We start from the raw sequence: 20,900 nt of genomic DNA, 5'->3' as shown, positions 1-20,900 counted from the left end.
TAGTGGGAGGGAGTCTCACAGCTGGAGAGCCAGTTGGAAAGGAGAGGAATAGCAGAAGGTTTGGAGAAAGATCCCAGAGGTTCTTTTTCATGAGGCGACCGGACTTCCTGGGTGCTCTTTGAAGACGTTTCGCTTCTCCTCCAAGAAGCTTCTTCAGCTCCAACTGGATGGTGCGGAAGGGAAGGATTTATACTCCTTGCAGACGGCTGGTCGTTTGCCTTCTTTCAGAGAGTCCTTGAGGCCACCTGGAGGTTTTATCAGTGTCCTCAGGGTCACCTGAGTGGTGCAAACTGGTGTGGAGCCTTCTTGGAACTGCAGGGAGTATAAATCCTTCCATTCCCCACCATCCAGTCGGATGAGAAGCGAAATGTCGTTGAAGGAAAACAAGGCAGTAAAAAAAGCACCTTGGGGATAACTCAATGTATACGTGGTTGTACTTTGACAGTAAAGGTTCGTTCATTCATTCATTCATTCATTCATTCAACTACGACCTGGATGACTGAGAATCTCCATAGACGTTTGGAGAAAGATAACCATGATTTTTCTCTTTTCCGACAGCGGATGGATCTCGGTTTTGCGGAAAAGAGCTGGACCACCCCAGGGATAAAGCTTTTTCACCCTTATAAGCAGTTCTGGGGCCATGACGACATGGCCCTTTCCACAAAGTTCTCCCCCAAGTCTCCAGAGAGGCTGCTGAGAAACGTGCCTCCCGTCCCAAGGAGACCTCAGAGCAGAGACGCCATCCTGGATGTTCCCGAGAAGGAAGTTGGAAGCTCCCCTGCTGCCCAAGGGAATATCACCATCCCGCGACCGCAGGGAAGGAAGACGCCAGAGCTGGGCATCGTCCCACCGCCCCCTCCGCCCCGGCTTTCCAAGCAGCAGGCACCCCCAGAAGCTGCCCCTGGCCTTGCAGGGCCTGGCGACCTGGCCTCGGAGCTCCTGCAGGAGCCCTTTGCAGCCAGAAACGTCTCTCTGGATCGGCAACTGGCTGGTTTTGCTCCTCACCAAGTCCAGCTTTCGTCCGGTGCCATCACTGAAGGAGACATGCTCCAGCCCGTCAAGGTCAATGCAGAGGGCACAAGTGGAGACAGCGACTCCCTCCTTGCTCTTCTTGACCCACTGAAGTCAGGAGAAGTTCCGTCAAGCTCCAGAAGCCAGCTAGGGTCCTCCTCTCCCAGCCCTGCCGGCAGCTTCCCACCCACGGGAGAAGACCTCATGCCTTCTACGTCAGCCCCGTTTCGCCAACTACTAGGATACCCTCCCTCTGTGACGCCCTTTGGGCAGCCCTCGCTCAACCCCTTCGTCCAGGCCGCGCCAACGCCTCTGCCGCTCACCGTGGTCAGGCCCCCTAGCGGCCCATTTGCCCCCTCACTGGGTCACGCTTACAGTTCCAGCTACATCACCTCCAACTCCAGCTTCTTCCAGCTGCAGAGGCCGCCCCCCAACCCTCTGGCCCTCTCCATGCCCAACCTCTTTGCCAAGTCTCCCTCAGCCCCGCCGCCAGCAGCTCAGTCTCTTTCCCAGGGTGGCGTCCCGCGTCCCTGTGGCCCTTCTAAGATCCGGACACTGCCTCTTACTCATTCTGCGGCCAAGATAAGGCTGGCTGCAAGGCCTAGCAACCTCCCACTGGTTCCCCCCAAGACCAAGGTTGGGGACGTGGCCTTGTGCCCGTCTAAGAGTCAGCCGACTAAAGACCCCTTTGAAGACTTGTTAAACAAAACCAAGCAGGAAGTGTCCGTCATGCCCGGTAAAGTTGAGCAGTTAAGAAGGCAATGGGAAACATTTGAGTGAGCCCCGTAGCTCAATGGCGTCCTGGACTACTGGGTGTTGGGTTAATATAACAGTGAGTATTTCCCCAAGCAAAGAAGGGTCAACGGGCTGGCACGGCTTCCTACCTCCTAGGAGGGGGGCCTGGCTAAGCCCTGAATAGGAGCAAGGAGACACCCCCCCTTTTCACCTTTTCGCCCACCCCCATCATTGGAAAGGTGATCTGGGCTCCTTGACGTTCCTTTGACTTTTCCTCAAGATAATTGATGAGGTCAATCCCTGGTCTCTTCTTGGCCAACCTTGCAACCCCCTTCATCATGAGCCTGTCACATTCCCAGCGTGAGCAATTGCTTCCATACCACATCACATTTTCAGCCCGGATGCCCAACCCCAAGCCACGTTGATCATGATCTGAACCTTGTCAGTTATTATTATTACTATTATTTTTGTACCTTCTCCAACCTACCGTGAGCTGCACGGGTTCAAGGCCCCGTGCTGTCCTTGGATTCCCTTCCTGGTCCTTCCATTCTCTGCGCCCAACAGTCCCCTTGACAGAGCAACCCCTTTTTCACACCCCAGGTTTAGCGTCCATTGTGGTAGCACCGCACCACTTTTCAGGGAAGCAAGGACACACACCACGTCTTCACAGCTATCGACCACATTAGCACTACCAGCAGTCGTTACTTTTTTAGAGCAAGGCTCGTGATCGTGGCGTCCTCAAACCCTTCTATAACTGTGCAACTGTTACACAAACACGTGTATTGTGTAGTTACAAAAGTGTTACTCGGCAGTCTCCTTCCTCAGCCCGATGGGAGGAGGACGGGTGTCCATCCTAGTCTAGAATGAAAGGTCATGATGGACAGCAGCGTCAATCTGATGGAACAGAGGGGGTGGGGGTGGTGATAGGACGGTGGTGATAGACAAAATGACTTTCACCCCTGATTGTGGACTAATTGCCTTTGGGCTTCATAAGCTGGAAGGCAGAAGACTTCTGCCCGCTTGGTCTTTCTCAACTCCTGCTGAAGATCATGTTTCCTCTCCAGGCTGTTTTGGAAGATGGAAGGTCCACCATGCCTCAGAATTCAGATCTGCTCAAGGACCTCTTGGCACACCTGCCTCTGTTTCTTTTCCTCACTTAAATTTGTGGCGTGGGGGGGGAGGGAAGGTGTTTTTTTTTTTAAAGTCCTGGGCAGTTTGTTGTTATTTTCATCACTGTTGTGTGGAAATTAGGCTAGCCAGTTGTCTACGTCCACAAGAACTCACTGCGTACAAAACCGCAAGGTGTCCCTCTTCAAGCACCATCTCTTTTTTCTTTCCAATGGGATTCAATTTCTGTTTCTAGAACCCTTTTGAGGTTTTCCTACCAGCTGGAGAGTTATTTTGGCTTCCATCTCCACAACGTCTAAGCCTGTAGATTCCGAGAACGGGGTTGATTCCGCCGAAACCTGGATTGTCAGGGGACACCTCTAGACGTTCTGCTGGCAAACATCACGCCTCTGTCCGAAACCGTTGCATTTCACAAGGCCCTTTCTGTGTTTTGTAGGATCACTTTGGCTGGGGGAAGGGAAAGGTGTTTTTTTTTTATATTGCCTACTTCTGGATAGTAAAATAGTTAAAAGTCCATCCAACAGGCGAGTGTTGCTTTGCTTCTTAAAAGTTTGGTATATGGAGTGGGAATAGAGTACCGATCTTCAGGCTGTGTCTGGGAATGACCATCTGGGCTGGGCTTGGCTGGTGTTAGATCAGTCCAACTCAGGGGTCTTCAAACGTGGCCCTTTGATGACCTGTGGACCTCAACTCCCAGAATTCCTCAGCCAGGCACACGTGCCTGGCTGAGGAATTCTGGGAGTTGAAGTCCACAGGTCATCAAAGGGCCATGTTTTTGAAGACACCTGGTCTAACTTGTCCCAAAGGTGCTTTTCTTTGAAGACTTGCTTCTTTATGCAAATGACCAGCTGCCTGCGAGGAGTATAAATCCTTCCGTTCCCCACCCTTCTGTCAGTGCTGAAGAAGCTTCTTGGATGGGAAGCAAAAGGTCTTCAAAGAAACGTCCAGATGCCTCCTGAAAAAGCACCTTTAGGACAACCGTGACCTGGTTGATTGAGAATCTCCAAAGACATCAGTCTAACTTCATGTTTTGTCCACAAAGGTGCAATTAGAACAAAGTGTGAACACTCTGCTGCCGTAGAATATGGCAGAGATTTAAATATGGGGGGTGGGCAGCTGTTTGCTGGAACAACCCATAATCTCATAGGTACAATTAGAACATGTAAACCATCAATGCAGCAGCTCAGAGAGAGAAGACAGTGAAGATTATGTTGGCATCTGAACATCTTCTGTCTAGTAAAGTCTTTCATGACCACCACCAACCCCATCCTTTTGGATAAATAAAACTATTCTGATAAGCCCGTTTCTCTTTTTTCATGAGGCAGTTTGGCTTACCTTCCATTTTGGACTCTTGGACACCTCTTACCAGGTCGGCTCGCTTGAAGATAAAGAGCCCAGATAATGTTTCTGTGTACGTTTTTAATTTACAACCGGGATTACCAGGACTGGGTTTCCTACGTGTACGTAAACAGATGCTCCATCCGCGGCAAACCGTTTCGTGAAAAAATAAACCCCCAAATTTAAATATCAAAAGTAAGCTCGCATTAGAAAACAACAAAACAAAATAAATAAATAAAATGGCCAAAGGATTTCATCGCTGGTGGATCTAATGGGGCTTACAGCAAGTAGAGGGAAGAATGGCTATTTCTTTGAAAAGGAGGGCAAACGTTTGGTGTGGCGTGACGGGAAATTAAATTGAAGCCCTTTGGCGTAACGACTAGCCTTCGGAATACGTCTAACCCAAGGAGTCGGTGTGTTGCAAGGAGTGAATCAAGTGACGGTAAAGCTAAGACTAAAACTGATTTTCCAAAACGCCGGAAAGCAGGAGAAGAAGCAACGGATGGAAACTAATCAAGGAGAGAAGCAACCTGGATTTAAGGAGAAACTTCCTAACAGTGAGGACAATTAACCAGTGGAACAGCCGGCCACCAGAAGTTGTGGGCGCTCCATCACTGCAGGTTTTTAAGAAGAGATTGGACAACCATTTGTCTGAAATGATATAGGGTCTCCTGCTTGAGCAGGGGGCTGGACTAGAAGACCTCCAAGGCCCCTTCCACCTCTATTCTGACTGACTCAGACCCACATCTAAATTTGCAATAAATCTTCATGCCTTGAAATTTGTAGCCATTCTAGTCCTAGGTAAACCTCTTTTAGGAGGGTTGAGTCGTTACCAAGAAAGGCTGGAGGATCTCCAGTCAGAGATGATCTGCTGAATTTGGTTCCTTGCCCTCAATTTTCCATCAACGACCCCCCAGGCGTTTCAAAAGAAAGTTGGTCAAGCTGTTGTTGCTGATGCATTGGCTGGTTGGCAAATGGGAAGGATTCCCCCCCCCCTCAAAGTTAGGGAGGCATGACCTAGGTAAAGGTAAAGGTAAAGGTTCCCCCGCACATGCGTTTCCGACTCTAGGGGCCGGTGCTCATCTCCGTTTCAAAGCCGAAGAGCCAGCGCTTGTCCGAGGACGTCTCTGTGGTCATGTGGCTGGCATGACTGGACGCCAAAGGCGCACGGAACGCTGTTCCCTTCCCACCGTAGTGGTCCCTATTTTTCTACTTGCATTTTTACGTTCTTTCGAACTGCTAGGTTGGCAGAAGCTGGGACGAGTAACAGGTGCTCACTCTGTTACGCGGCACTTGGGATTCGACCCGCCAAACTGCTGACCTTCCGATCGACAAGCTCAGCGTCCTAACCCACTGAGCCACCGCGTCCCTTATGACCTAGTTAGGCAGCTCCTTTGTCTGCGTTACCCAGATTGTGAGATACCTTCTGAATGGACACCTCTGAGGTCTTCCAGGGGAAATGGAGTAATGAACAAGGAGCCTTGCAAAGTACAAGGTCAACAAAGTTGGCCGTACTTTTCTTCCTTCTCTCTTGACTTTTCCTGTCTTTGGGAGAAGAAAGATATGTTTCTTCTCTCCTATGCTCACCATACAGAGGGAATTGTTTTGTGACTGGTGGGGAGAAACCAATCTGATGGCACATTTTTTTCAGCCAGTACTTACTTTCTTTTTTTCTTGATGAATTGTAATTACTACAACTAACACTCATGCATCTATGTCTGAGATAGGGATTGAAATACCACACTGGCCTCTTGGGGAAACAATTTCCTTTGGATTTGTACATCTGAAATATTCTCAACAGTGATCCCACAACACGACATCAGGAGGAACCCAACAGCTTCCTCCTTTTGCAGCCAGCTGTAGGAATTCACCACCTCCCCTGACTAAGCCAGGTTTAAATTTTAGCGAGTACATAGTGTGTCTGAAAATATTTCTCCCTGTTCTTCATAGTCATGGCACTAACGTGCCCACAGTTGTTAAGCCATAGTTAGCCACACATTCAAATGTCTGGTTCACTGTATAGCACGAAGTGTACTTTCTCCAATCAGGATTCTGTGGTTGCTTCATGGAGGACAGGAGAAGAAGAGAGAGCAGAGGCGCCACCACATGTTTCCATAGCTCCTTGGATGCCCTCTGGATGCGTCAAGGAGGAAGGGGGGAACAGCTAAAGGGCTTATATGTCAACCTGCGCTACGGAGGAGTCTTTGTTAGCAAAAATTAAGCTTCTATCCACTACATTTTAGCATAGAAACCTGAACTTCCGCTGAGAGAAGATGGCTCTTGTGTTCTTGGAGTGGAATCATTGCTATGTGTATCGAAAATTATAACTGAAGGGTGAGGTGAAGTGAAGCTGAGAGGTCTTCAGTTAATGCCGTTTCAAGTGGTTTGTTTACAAGGCACTTTAGGATGCTGTATTGTACCTGAATGTGTGGAGAGGAGGTCACAGAGATTGTAGGTACTTGACTCTCTTCCAACAGGGGTAATGATAAGGTAATATTTGTTCTGTGGGAGAGGAAGAGGATTTTGGACTTTTTGTGGTGTGTTATTGAGGTTAAGCAATTTTTGTTGCTCACCTCTTCTGTCTCGCAGCTGCTGTGTGACTAATGAACAGCGTGCAGTTTGTGTTGAGTTCCCCGCAATGAGCTGCCCAGCCTTTCACAGTCCAAAACAACACACTTCACCCAGTCCTGGAGCTTTTTCCTTCGTATCCTCTCAGCTAGTTTACATTCATCCATGGTGGATTGTTACGCAACACCAAAGTCCTACAGTTCTGAGCTTCTGGCCAACTGGTATGGCTGCAGGCACAGCCCAGAGTACATTGGTCACTACAGTAGCTGGGGCACAGAGTTTGGACATAACTCCTATCAACTGGCCTTCAGCTCATCAGAGGCAGCTTTGACGTTCAGCATCTCAGCTGATACCCTGTGGTCTCTTGGTGGCTTCATCTGTTGGCTTCTCAAGTAGTCCATTTCTTTACGGCCACACCTGAGATGTCAGATGTGGTGAGAAGCAGCTGAGTAGTTCCAACTGCTCCAAGAAGCATGGACCTACTGACATGGCCTCAAGGCTGACCACCAGGATAGGTCAAGATGTTCTTGACCATTTGGAACAGCACTGGAGACATTCCTTGTAAGCCTTGTCCATAACTTGGTCATGGGAGCACTGTTAGCAAGTCCCCCTAGAGCAGTCCTATAGGCAACGCACCCATCTAATAATAGGCTTCAGATGTCAAAAGGGAGGAAGTGCATTTGCCCAGCTGTTGTGTCTTTGTCGGGCCTTCTTGTTTTAGCCAATCCTGACAATTTAGGAAGTCCTATCCCTGCCTCTAGGAATGAGGCCTCTGAATCCTTCCTCCCAGGCCAAAAGCAGAACCATCACAACGCACAAGCAGGACCTGTGAGAATGTCCTACAACCCGATATGATCGCTTTGTAACCCACCCTGGAGGCCATCACAAAGACAGCCACCTTTAACCCACACCGAGGAGCGAGGCAGGGCTTCCATACTGAATCTCTTGTAGGTTGGATGATGCTCAGAAGTCTGTGGATGATTGTCCTTCTCACAGGGACTTGCCGCGGCAGCCTGTTGGGCTGGAACAGCACCTCCGAGGCATGGGAGTGGACAGGTGTGGTAGGATTGAGAGGCCAGCTGCTGCCGCTGGCAGAGAGGAGCCCACAAGGCAGATGCAACGGTCCTCACAGGCCCCAGATGCACACCGCAGGCACTCAATGGGTGTGCAACTCCACTGCCTTCCTGGTCTTTTGGAAGGAGCCAAGGAGATCTCTGCTCACACTCCCAAGTGCCAACTTTATGAAGTCCCCTTGTTGCTTATATTAAACGTTCTTCTGGTGGGACTTTGAGCACACTGTCCATCTCCAGGCGAGCTCCGGCCACTTCCTGTTGGCTCGGGCTGTAGGTTCCCTCGGACTGGCGCCTCTTCCGGGCAGTGAGGACCATCAGGACAAGGATGATGATGAGAAGAAACAAGGAGCTGCAGACGACCGGCACTGCCACCTCAACCAAGGGGAATGAGAAGGCAGGGCCTGGGAAACTTCCTCTCTGCCAGAGAAATCAACAAGGAGAAGGTGAGTCTGGATAAACATCACTCGGAGGTCCTTGAAGGGGAGAATGAGGGGGAAGTCACGTGAGGCCCCCACCCCAGATGAACCAAGAGCAAATCACGGGAGCCTTCAACAAGTCTTCCTCGTAAAGAGTTAAGAGTCATCTTGTTGCAAGACAGGCAGCAAATGAACTCAATAAACAAATACAGTTAGTCTTCAACTCACCACTGCGCTCAAAATTAACGGCTGTTAAGTGAATTTTAGCCCCATTTTGCAGCCTTGCCACAGTTGTTCTAAGTGAATCGCTGCAGTCGTTGAGTTAGTGACATGGTTATTCAGGGAATGCTCGTCAGAAGGTCACAAAAGGGGATCCCGTGATCCGGGGACACGAGCACCATCCAGAATATGAACCAATTGCCAACCATCTGAAGTCTGATCACGTGGCCCCAGGGATGCTGCTGTAAGTCACTTTTTCCGCTGCCATTGTAACTTTGAACAGTCAGCAAATTAACTGTTGTAAGTTGAGGGCTATCTGTAAACCCAGATCAAATCCAACATACCATCCTGTCCCTAAAGAGGCATCAATACATATAAAGAGAATTCATCTACCACCAAAAGCCACAGAGATAACACAAGAGTTCTTTGCAGGCTTTAGAAGTTGGGAGGCTGAACTAAGGAAAGGAGAGCGGAGGAACTCGGCAACTTGGAGAGACAATTTCACCAGTTCACACAACCATGAGTCACTGGAGCCATTGAGGGACTCCTAGAAGTCTGTCCAAGTTCCCTCATGGGCTACCTAAAGCAGGGGTCCCTGACCTCTGGTCCGTGGAGCAGTACCGGTCCGTGGCATGCCAATAACTGGTCTGCACAAACAAGCAAATCTCCATCTGTGAGATGCAGCCAGCACACAAAACCACACACTCTCCGGTCCATGGGAAAACCTCTCTCCACGGAACCGTTCCCTGGTGCCCAAAAGGTTGGGGAACTCTGACCTAAAGCACCTCAACATACAGCTGCAGAAATTCTCTCCTCCTGGCCGAGCTTCCTCACCAAGCCATGTGAGGCTGGCGTAAGCCGTGCTAAAAATACCAGGGTGGAGACACCTGCCAGCCTAACACTCAGATAGAAACCAGGACAGGGAGAAGTCTAAGTAGATAAGAAGTGGATTTTGAGCTGTGCCTCAAAAAAAAAGTACACGGATCTGGGACAATCTATACGTGAGCAGGATCACTGCATTAAAGAGCCCTTTTGCGCAAGGACCCAGTCCAGCAGCTTGGAAAATTGCCTTCTTGTCCCAAAGGTGCTTTTTCAGGAGGCAAGGGGACTTTTTTGTTTTTCTCTTTGAAGACGTTTCGCTTCTCATCCAAGAAGCTTCTTCGGCTCCGACTGGATGGTGCGGAAGGGAAGGATTTATACTCCTTGCCGACAGCTGGTCACTTGCATTTTTTTAAGAGAGGCATTGAGGCCACCTGGAGATTTATCTGTGTCCTCAGGGTCACCTGAGTGGTGCAAATGGGTGTGGAGCCTTCTTGGAACTGCGGAAAGGACAGTGTGGTAGACTGAAGATAGATGATCTTGTATCCCTCCCCCTCTGTTGAGAGAGGGCTGTTCAGTTGTGACCTAGGTGGCCTCTTTGACCCCTCTTTCAAACGGTCCTCTCTGTCCAGAATGTGGACAGACCCTGAGGACACAGAGAAACCTCCAGGTGGCCTCAAGGACTCTCTAAAAGAAGGCAAATGACCAGCTGTCTGCAAGGAGTATAAATACTTCCATTCCCCACCATCCAGTCAGAGCTGAAGAAGCTCCTTGGATGAGAAGCAAAACGTCTTCAAAGAAAAACAAGAAAGTCCAGTTGCCTCATGAAAAAAGCACCTTTGGGACAACCATGATCTGGATGACGGAGAATCTCCATAGACATTGCCTCATTGTGTTTTTTTGTGTCTCCTCCACAGCTCTTTCCAGATCTTCCAATAGTCCTCAGGCCCTAATCTTTCAAACTCTCTTTTCCCCATGTCCCCTAAAACATTTTGAAGACCACAAAGCTTCCAGCATGAAGCTAGAGGTAGTCCTCGGCTTATAAGTTCATTTAATGACCATTCAAAGTTACAGCAGCACCGAAAGAAGTGACTTATGACTGTTTTTCACCCTTACGACCTTTGTGGCATCCCCATGATCACGTGATAAAAATTCAGATGCTCAGCCCCTGACTTGTACTTGTGACCATTGCCTGGGGTCACAAGATCCTCTTCTGTGACTTTCTGCCAAGCAAAGAATGGGGAAGCTGCATTCACTTAACGACCATGTTACTAACTTATCAACTGCGGTGATTCACTTAACAACTGCGGCAAGAAAGTTTGTAAAAACAAGGCAAAACTCACTTAACACTTGTCTCATTTAACCACAGAAATTTTGGGCTCAGTTGTGGTCATAAGTCAAGGACTACCTGTACCAGACTTGATGATAGGTCAAGAACTTGTCTGTGTAGCAAACGTTGGATGGAAAGTTGACTTTCCTCCATCCGAGCACTGAGGGTAAGGAGGAATGCGTTAATCTTGGGAAAGATTGTAACTCCTTTCCTGAGTGAAGTGTAGTGGGGAAACCCAACCCATTTTTCTGGTACAAAAAGAGAGAAGCTCCCTTACACTAACATCGCAATATTCTCCACCGTAGTTGGCACCGCATATACACCAGAACCGATTCGTGGAGTGCTGACACGTCCCCCCATTTTTGCAAGGGTTGGGGTCACAGTCACTGATGTTGATCTGACACCTGGAAATAAAACGAGATAGGAATCAGCCACACCGCCTCAAAAGAAATGAGGAACAGGGTGAGGATCAAAGAGACAAAGCGGGTTTTAAAGAGTTTGTCAACGCTGCTAACATCAGATGTTCTTGCTTTGACAACATGTGGACAGGCAGCTTTGCTTCTTTAAAACTTGTGTGTTACTCTTAGAGTTAGAATTAGTTGATGCTGGGGGGAGTAGGAAGAATGTCTCTCAAGGCTGTTTTGAAATAAGAGAAGATAAGAATTTGGCCGGGTTGTTTAACAGGAGGGAAAGCTTACAATTCAAACTAATTGGAGAATGTGATTTATGACGGTTAATTAGAGGGAGGAACATGCGGAAGCTATGCTCTTTTGATTAAAGACTCCTTAAGGTAAACAATGCCTCGAGGTTCTTTGAAGAATGGAACCATGACAGAGTTAATCCTGGAAAATTGGGGAAGATAGAGAGCCAAAACTGTCATCGTACTTCTTCCCTGTGTAGCCGGTCTTGCAGCTGCAGTTGGCTCCCCAGGGGCCACTCATACATTTTCCACCGTTCAAACAGGTGAAGTTCTTGCCACATTGTTCAGGGGGGAAGGGCCACCTGGGATTAAAAAGAAAAAGAAGAAGAAGAATCTTGATTTAGAAACCAAACATTTATAGGTGTTCTTCAAGAAGTTGACTTATCAAGTTGCATCTGCAGACTTCCAGTCTGATAGGGGAGAGAAGAGGAAATGAAGCTTTTTAAGGACTTCAGGAAATGGCTTCTTCCAGAAAACTCTTTGGTGAGCCCATGGGACAATTGGTTTTACCCTGGCTGGTGGTCGTAATCCTGGTCAGGTCTTCTAATGCCAGCAGCTACTAATTGAAAGGAGGTAAAAGGGACGCGGTGGCTCAGTGGGTTAGGACACTGAGCTTGTCGATCAGAAGGTCGGCAGTTTGGCGGGTCGAATCCCGAGTGCCGTGTAGCAGAGTGAGCACCTGTTACTCATCCCAGCTTTTGCCAACCTAGCATTTCGAAAGCACGTAAAAATGCAAGTGGAAAAATAGGGACCACTATGGTGGGAAAGTAACAGCGTTCTGTGCACCTTTGGCATCTAGTCATGCCGGTCACATGACCACAGAGACGTCCACGGACAAGCACTGGCTCTTCGGCTTTGAAACGGAGATGAGCACCGTCCCCTAGTGTTGGAAACGAAGTCTCCTGCACACCAAACCCAGGTTTTGAGATGGTAGTAAGCACTCTGTGTGTACATCAAGCTCACTGTCCTCGCCTCTGGTGTCCCACTATTTATGTCAGAGGTCTTCAAACTTTTATGACTCGTGGACTTCAACTGCCAGAATTCCTCAGCCAGACATGCTGGCTGAGGAACTCTGGGAGTTGAAGTCCACGAGTCATAAAAGGGCCAAGTTTGAAGACCCCTGATTTATGTAGTCAGCAAGGTGATTGTCCTCCTGCACTTCGGAGGTTAAGACTAAGATGAACTAGCTTCCTTATGGTCTGGTTGGAAAATCGGTCTAACTCTATGGAGATTCTCAATCATCCCGATCAAAGGTGCTTTTTCCAAAAGGCAGCTGGACCTTTTCCTTGAAATTTTGCTCCTCATCCAAGAAGCTTCTTCAGTTCTTGGATGAAGAATTTCTTGCATGAACGTCTTGAACTCAAAGTGAAAAGCGAAACATTTTTAAGGAAAAGAACCAAGCTGCCTTTTGGAAAAGCATGTTTGAGGCATCTGGTTGGAAAGGAAAATTTGGGCAAGATTGCTATAGCCCCAACACCTTGGGCTGTGTCCCAACTCCAAGAAAGAGCGAGAAAAAAACATCTCCAGAATTCTTATTCTTACCAGCCACACTTCCTACAGACTTACTCGCACAGAGGGCCAGAGTATTCCGGCGGGCATTTGCAGGTGTAGCTGTAGACTTCATCCACGCATATCCCTCCGTTCTGGCACTGATGCCTCACACAGTCATCTACATTGATGTGGCAACGCTTCCCAATGAAACCCTTATGACAGGTGCATTGGAAGTCTCCCACTTGGTCCACACACTCCCCGTGAAGACACGGGCTGGATTTGCAGTCATCCGTGTTGGTCTCACACAGTGGCCCTTCCCACCCAGGCTGGCAGGCACAACTGAAGGCATTGAAGAGGTCCAAGCAGGAGCCTGCATGACGACAGGGATTGGAAAAGCAGATGTCTGCTCCTTGGCAGCCCAGAAGGATGGGCTTGCTGGTCACCTGCACAAATTGTTCCAGCTGTGGGTAAAGAGGGTGGCTGGCCAGGGGCAAAAACAGCCCCCCAATGTCTACATGTCCAAGGCAGCCTGTGAAGTTTTCAGCCAAGACAATCAATGTGTTGCTTTTTAAGAAATCCAGGCTGCCCGCGTTTCCCAAGAGAGTTGTATTGGTGGAATCATCCAGTTGGAGGTGCCACCTTGATGAAGAGGCCGAGGGCTCTTCCATGGTCAAGAAGAGGGTGTGCCAGGAGCCATCAGCGATGGGCATCGGCCTGAGAAAGTTTACCCCCTCGACTCCATTCCCACTCCGGATTTCAACCAGGAGCGAAGAGTTTTGAATGGCCACCAGAAGAGAATCTACTTCCTCTACGGCTTGTATCAAGACCGCGTCGTTGTCCCGCGTTCTGAAGTCCAGGCGGAGGCCGTGAAGAGCTTTGGTGATAGACATGTTTGCTGTGAATTTAACTGCATCACGCTCATCAAACGTGGCATTGGCCAGACCTGCAAGATGAAATAGTAATCAAAAGGTCAAGAGTGGAAGATTGTCCAATGGAGACACCAAGGAGTGCCTCAATCATCTCTCCCAGGAAGTTCAAGGAAGATAAACACTCAAGTTAAAGACCTGTCTAAGGCCATCAGAATGAGGGAAATACTACGCTGACCCAGATATATAAGCCGAGCTCATTGAGAAGAGAAATCAATCAGAGGAAACATCAGGTGTAACAAAAATGAAAGTTCCTTGTTGGCCAAAAGAGAACTAACAAGTGGACACGAATCAAATCTCCTGAGATTCTTTTCAGAGAGGAGAGAGAGAGAGAAGAGATAGGAGAGGGGAGAGAGACAGAGAAGAGAGAGGATAGGAGAGAGAGGAGAGGAGAAAAAGAGAAGGGAGAGAGGAGAGAGAAGAGAGAGAGAGGAGAGAGAGAGGAGAGAGAGAAAAGAGAGAGAGAGAGGAGAGAGAAGAGAGAGGAGAGGAGAGAGAGAGAGAGAGGAGAGGAGAGAGAGGAGAGGAGAAAAAGAGAAGGGAGAGAGGAGAGAGAGGAGAGAGAAGAGAGAGAGAGAGGAGAGAGAGAAAAGAGAGAGAGAGAGAGGAGAGAGAAGAGAGAGGAGAGGTGAGAGAGAGGAGAGAGAGGAGAGGAGAGAGAGGAGAGGAGAGGAGGAGAAAAAGAGAAGGGAGAGAGGAGAGAGAAGAGAGAGAGAGGAGAGAGAGAGGAGAGAGAAGAGAGGAGAGGAGAGAGAGGAGAGGAGAGGAGAAAAAGAGAAGGGAGAGAGGAGAGAGAGGAGAGAGAAGAGAGAGAGAGAGAGGAGAGAGAAGAGAGAGGAGAGGAGAAAAAGAAGGGAGAGAGGAGAGAGAAGAGAGAGAGAGAGGAGACAGAGAGGAGAGAGAGAGAGGAGAAAGGAGAGGAGAGGACAGCGAGGAGAGAAAGAGAAGAGAGAGAAGAGAGAGAGAGAGAGATGGAAAAGCTCTTGCTTAAATTTAATTTAAATTCAAGAATTTCCTAACAGGAGCTCTCCTGGAGTGGAAAATGGACTGTACAGAGGCTTACAAAGAAGAATGTTCAGGATTTGTGGCTGATCCCATGACGTGGATGGTAATTCTCCAAGCCATCTTTTTTAAAGAATTTAGCAGGCTGAGTGTAATGGGATCTACCACAGATTTGTACTAGGTTGAGAGCAGAAGGAAAGGGTCTCCAGATTCTGTGTGACCCCCCACCCCCACCCGTTTTTTTTAAGAAAGGACATTTCTGCAGTGGCCTGCAATTCCTAGAGGAACACTTACAAATATAACCAGAAGGGACATCCACACAAGTGGTAGGCGGGGGACACAAATCACTTTGGCACCAGACTTTCTCCTCACAACATTTCCCAGTAAAGTTGGGTGGGCAACTGCAGTTAAAGTCATTCCAGGTGACAGTGCAGAGACCACTGTTGAGGCAAGGAGAAGACTGAAAGATAAAAGAAACACAATCAGGAGAGAAAGGGGGTGCCTGTTTACTCTCTGGAAATGAAACGGAGCGTGCAGTTGAGTGCCAGCGGATTAAATCAGGGGTCTCCAACCTTGGCAACTTTACAATTTGTGGACATCAACCCCCGAGATTCCACAGCCAGCGTGGCTAGCTGAGGAATTCTGGGAGTTGAAGTCCACTAGTCATAAAAGTTGTCCAGGTTGGGGACCCCTGGGTTAAATGATTAAGGAAAATGGGTTCCGGAGCTGATAGTGGATATGGAATTTCGGTATAACTACCTATCTACCATCTTCTTTGTACTTCTTGGTACACCCAGATTTAATTTCTATATGTGCCTACCCACCACTAACAACTATCCAGTTTCCTCTCTTTTGACTCCTCTGCGCCACACAGAATTCTGAACATTGGTGAGGCACCATGCTTTCATGGTCCTTTTCTCCACAAGACTTGCAGTCTTGGAAGACTAACCTTCCAGCAAAAGTTGTTTTTTATTTTTATTTATTTTTATTTTTAATTCCATTTATATCCCGCCCTTCTCCAAAGGCTCAGGGCGGCTTACAAGCTTAGCAGTAGCCTTCATTCTATGTATATGCCTGCTTATTAGGGCTTTCACACACACACCCCAAGCGGCATTATTACAAAGTCAGCTTAATTGCCCCCAACAATCTGGGTCCTCATTTGACCTACCTCAGAAGGATGGAAGGCTGAGTCAACCTTGAGCCTGGTGGGACTCGAACCTGCACTAATTGCAGGCAGCTGGTGTTACTTAAGGAGGCATTAGCCCACTGCTCCACCAAGGCTGAGTGTCAGGTGAGGTGTCAGGTGAGGTCTGATTAATTATTGAACGAGGTAGGAGGATTGGAGGATTGGACTCAACCTGAGTAAACCTCTCTCGGTGTTCCAACCAGGGGTGCTGTAGGCAAGAAACACCATCAAACCACCACCACCCCATGCACATTGCACAAAACTTGATCCAGGCAATAGAATTCAGAACCTCAGCCATTATAATTCCCATTTCTGGTGCCTCTAGCCTAGTGTTTTTCAGCTTTGGTAACTTGAAGATGTGTTTTCTCAGAGGTTCTTTTTCATGAGGCAACCAGACTTCCTTGGTGTTCTTTGAAGACGTTTCGCTTCTCATCCAAGGAGCTTCTTCAGCTTCTGACTGGACGGTGGGGAATGGAAGGATTTATACTCCTTGCAGACTGCTGGTCATTTGCATTCTTTCAGAGAGTCATTGAGGCCACTTGGAGGTGTCTTCAGGGTCTGGTGCAAATGGGTGTGGAGCCTTCTTGGCTACAGGATGTTTTCTGCCCTGGGTCCCTTCCCTGTTGGGGAAGAGTCTGGCTTGTCTGAATCTCAAACTGAAGCACAAACGGTTCCTGCAATCTGCAGTGTTTTCTGGAAATCCATGCGGGAGTATGTAAGGAATATTTAAATCCTTCCATTCCCCACCATCCAGTCAGAGCTGAAGAAGCTTCTTGGATGAGAAGTGAAACATCGTCAAAGAAAAACCAGAAAGTCCAGTTGCCTCTTGGGACAACCGGGTCCTGGGGGACTGAGAATCTCTACAGACTTTGAAGATGTGTGGACTGCAACTCCCGGAATTTTGCCAAGTTTGAGAAACGTCGCTCTTGTCCCATAGATCCATCCCATGGCAAGGTTGAAAGACCACAAGGCATGCAGAGAAGGTGCTTCCTTGTAGCTGGAGATGCCTTTTTTAAATAAACACAGCTTGGGGACATCAATGGACATGTTGAAGATAAAGAGAAAATCCATACCTCACCTTGCTGGCTTTCCTTAGTCTTGTTCTCCAGATCTTTCTCCTTTTGGCCGCATGAGAAGTAAGAACACAGCAAGGAAATGCTATATCTCTAGCAGCATCTAGGCTAGTCTCATCAGAGTTGGCCCATCATCTCCAAACCAGATTATAGCAGAAGCTGCCACCCCCCACCCCCCACCCCGAGGCTTCCTGAAGCCTGGTTGGTCCTTACCTTGCAGGCATTATCTGAGAGGCATTCTGGAACCACGTTCTGGTTTCGCCCCACATACACGTCCTGTGGAAGGCTGCCATTCTCTGGAGGAGGGAAAAACTGCATCTGGTGGTGGTTGAGTTGGATATCCTGCAGGCAGCCTTTAAAAGATCCTCCCCAGGGGTCCAGGTTTTCTTGGAGGGGAAGCCCGCCCACGTGAACCTCAAAATTAGTGGCAAGAAGGCTGATGGACAGATCTCCCAGGTCTTCTTCTCTGTTTAACAGGCTGGCCCGAGCATGGCCTTCCTGGAAGGAGAGCACCACAAAGTGCCTGGTGCCATCGGCCAGATTTCCAGAAGATCCCAGTGAGGCAGCAGATGGTGCCTCGATCTGGAGCTTCCCGTCCTTCAAGTATACTGTAAGGAAAACATCACTTCCCTTGCCGATCTGGAATATGAGGCCGCTGGCCTTCCGTGTCCGGATAAAAAAGGAGAGGTTAAAATTTGGCCCGAGTCTGTCGGGAACCTCAAAGGTGGCAAAGCTAGAAGAATTCTCCTGGCCAAAGGTTGCTGCAGGAGACTCTGGAAAAGAGAGAGAAAAGCTTCCTAGTTCCAAGCCAAGAAAACCAAATTCCTCAGAAACTGCTACGGGTTCAGCCATCACATCTTTTGGGGGGCTTTCAGAATGTCTTCTACTGGGGTGACAGTATTTCAGAAGACCAAGGAGTTCTGGGCTCTATGAATGTCTGGTATAATCTCTACATTTAGGGGGCTGAAGGCTAAAAGGTATGAAGAACGGTTGCAGGAATTGAGTGTGTCTAGTTTAAGGAAAAGAAGAACTAGGGGTGACATGATAGCAGCGTTCCAATATCTCAGGGGCTGCCCCAAAGAAGTGGGAGTCAAGCTATTCTCCAAAGCACCTGAAGGCAAGACAAGAAGCAACAGATGGAAACTCACCCACCTGGAATTAAGGAGAAACTTCCTATCAGTGAGAACAATCAACCAGTGGAAGGGCTTGCCTCCAGAGGTTGTGGGTGCTCCATCACTGGAGGTCTTCAAGAAGACACTGGACAACCATTTGTCTGACATGGTACAGAGTTTCCTGCTTGAGCAGGGAGTTGGACTAGAAGACCTCCAAGCTCCCTTCCAATTCTGTTAAAGGTAAAAGGTAAAGGTTCCCCTGCACATGCGTGCTAGTCGTTTCCGACACTAGGGGCCGGTGCTCATATCCGTTTCAAAGCCGAAAAGCCAGCGCTTGTCCGAGGACATCTCCATGGTCATGTGGCCGGGATGACTAGACGCCAGAGGCGCACGGAACGCTGTTACCTTCCCACCGTAGTGGTCCCTATTTTTCTACTTGCATTTTTACGTGCTTTCGAACTGCTAGGTTGGCAGAAGCTGGGACGAGTGACAGGCGCTCACTCTGTTATGCAGCACTCGGGATTCGACCCGCCAAACTGCCGACCTTCAGATCGACAAGCTCAGCGTCCCAACCCACTGAGCCACTGCGTCCCTCCAATTCTGTTACATGAGGCCATTTGACGACTGTAGCACTTCCTTCTCTCTGTCTTCCCTCATCTTGGATAAGAACCCCAAACACATTCCTGTTGTTCTACCAAAACCAAGCAGATGAATTCCCTGCCCACCAGCGGCTCCTAACGTTGTTTCTGAAAATATTATTTTTATTTCTTACCCAACTTCCTGCTCTCTCGAGAAAAACAACGGGAGCCCCGTCAGTCTACTCACCATAGGAGCAAGTGTGGCCTTCATAAGGCCGAGAACAGTGACAATGGAAGTCCGTCCAGAAGTCAACACACCGGCCACCGTGGGAACAAGGCTGAGATTGACACCACTCCGTTCTCTCGCAACCCAGTTGAAACCCAGGAAGCCGTAGCCCTTCTACCTCCTCGGGTAAGAGTATCTTGGAGTCAATCTGCAAGTCCTCCAGGCAGCCAGTGAAGTGTCCTGTGCAGTTGATCATTAACGTCTCCTCAACTCCTCCAACATATATATTCAGAAAGGAGGGCAAAAGAGAAACAGGGCTGGTCTCGCCAAGGGGATGGCTGAAGAGGCAGAGGCCTCCTTGGCAAGCTTCATGCCACAGTTTGAACTCAAGAGCCTCTTGCAGAGAGACTTCTGCTTTGTGCCAGTGGCCATCATTGACCGCTGGTGCCTCCAGGGTGAAAGAGACATTGACCTCCTGGGTCAGGAGCGTCACCTGTAGAAGGCCAGCATAGAGTTCCAGAAGCAGATGCTCCGTTTGGTGGCCTCGGTAGAAAAGGAGGCCATTGAGAAGGGTGGTCCGGAACCGGAGAGCCACGCTGGCTCCATGACCACTTGTGTTCTTACCATCTGCAGAGGTGTTGATTAAGAGGTAGCCATTGTCTGTGAGTGAGAAGGTGGTCGGCGTGGAGCAGGTGGGTCCATAAAATCCAGGAGGACACTGGCACAGGTAACCGTGGACCTCCGATTGGAAGGTGGGGACGCACAAAGCCCCATTTTGGCAGTTGTGAGTCTCGCAGCCGGTGAGCTCCACAGAGCAGTTCTTCCCACCCCAGGCTGTGCCATCTGGGTTGCGGGTGCAATGGCAGATGTAGTCGGCCATGCTGTCTTCGCAGATCCCTCCATTTTCACAAGGCAGGTCTTGGCATTCGTCTATCTCATTGGCACACTCGGTCCCTGGCACAGAGAAAAGGGGCGGGCAAGGGAAGAGGGGAATGAGCTTCTGAGTTTGCACCACTATACACAACGAAGTATTTCTCTACACAACCATTCAGATGAATTTCACTTACTCCTGGAAGGCTACAAATACCTCAGGCTAAACAGAGGTGGGGATCCTTAAGTATTTGAGGACTGTTAAGCACAGGGGTGGGATTCAAACAGGTGAACAACCGGTTCTCTGTGTGGAGGCCACTTCCGGAAGTCCATTCTGGGCCTGGGCAACAAAAAAATTAGCTACTGGTTCTGCCGAACTGGCGCGAACCGGCTGAATCCCACTGCTGGTTAAGAGTCCGTAGCGACGATTAAGCAGCCTCTGGCCTCTTCCAGCTCCTCACACACATTCCCACTAATCCCCAAGAATGTTGGCCAGATAAACAAAGTTCTGGATTGTTGTATCTTAATAGCCTTACACTTGCCCAGCAAAAAGGAATCGGAACACAACCAAACAGTATTTGCAAGATTTCCTGTCCTTTACACAGAGGTGGTTTCTAACTAGCCAGTTCAAGGTGGATAAGATAAGTGCAATCTTTCTCAGCCTCGCCAACTTTCAAGAGGCGTGGACTTCAACTCCCAGAGTCCTCCTGCCAGCATGCTGAAGTCCACTCAGTCTTCTTGAAGTTGTTAAGGTTGAGGAACGCCGGGGAATTGCCTCGACAAATCCATGGCAATGCAAAGCAGGAACAGCTAGAGAAGAGTTCTCGTCTCCAGATAGCAGCTCCTCCCAGCCCCCCCCCATCTCGGTCCCAAGTGGAATGAAGTGAGAGTTTGGTGCAATGGAATGTGTGAATGACCTTGGGGGCAGGAGGGGAAAAGATGCTGCTTGGGGAATGGACAGATAAGAGGAAGCATAGCCCCCTCCTCCAACTTCGTAATGGGAGGAGAAAGACACTCAGAAGGACCCTCCCTAACTTCTCAAGCTGTAACAAAAGGATGCCGAGAGATTTGTGTTGTCATTCTTGCAAGATTCTGAAAT

General features: G+C 48.8%; 2 protein-coding genes across 2 annotated transcripts in view; one reads left to right on the top strand and one right to left on the bottom strand.

The window, feature by feature from the left end:
- Nucleotides 1–3,395, top strand: part of DENND1A (DENN domain containing 1A) — a gene marked incomplete at its 5' end in the record, with an annotated part of 134,557 nt that extends 131,162 nt beyond the window's left edge. Inside the window, one exon of the mRNA XM_083374866.1 lies at nucleotides 559–3,395. Within this exon, the coding sequence (XP_083230992.1) occupies nucleotides 559–1,791 (1,233 nt within the window). The 3' untranslated portion in view covers nucleotides 1,792–3,395. The remainder of the gene's footprint in view (nucleotides 1–558) is intronic.
- Nucleotides 3,396–7,934: 4,539 nt separating this feature from the next.
- Nucleotides 7,935–20,900, bottom strand: part of CRB2 (crumbs cell polarity complex component 2) — a gene marked incomplete at its 5' end in the record, with an annotated part of 32,822 nt that continues 19,856 nt past the window's right edge. The window contains 7 exons of the mRNA XM_083374865.1: nucleotides 7,935–8,270; nucleotides 10,915–11,041; nucleotides 11,523–11,639; nucleotides 12,904–13,771; nucleotides 15,051–15,216; nucleotides 17,229–17,788; nucleotides 18,953–19,885. Of these exons, the coding sequence (XP_083230991.1) occupies nucleotides 8,040–8,270; nucleotides 10,915–11,041; nucleotides 11,523–11,639; nucleotides 12,904–13,771; nucleotides 15,051–15,216; nucleotides 17,229–17,788; nucleotides 18,953–19,885 (3,002 nt within the window). The 3' untranslated portion in view covers nucleotides 7,935–8,039. The remainder of the gene's footprint in view (nucleotides 8,271–10,914; nucleotides 11,042–11,522; nucleotides 11,640–12,903; nucleotides 13,772–15,050; nucleotides 15,217–17,228; nucleotides 17,789–18,952; nucleotides 19,886–20,900) is intronic.

Source organism: Vipera ursinii, assembly GCF_947247035.1.
Source record: "Vipera ursinii genome assembly, chromosome: 16".
NCBI lineage: Eukaryota > Metazoa > Chordata > Lepidosauria > Squamata > Viperidae > Vipera > Vipera ursinii.
Note: the sequence above shows the minus strand (reverse complement) of the source record. Positions and strands in the feature narration are given on the sequence as shown.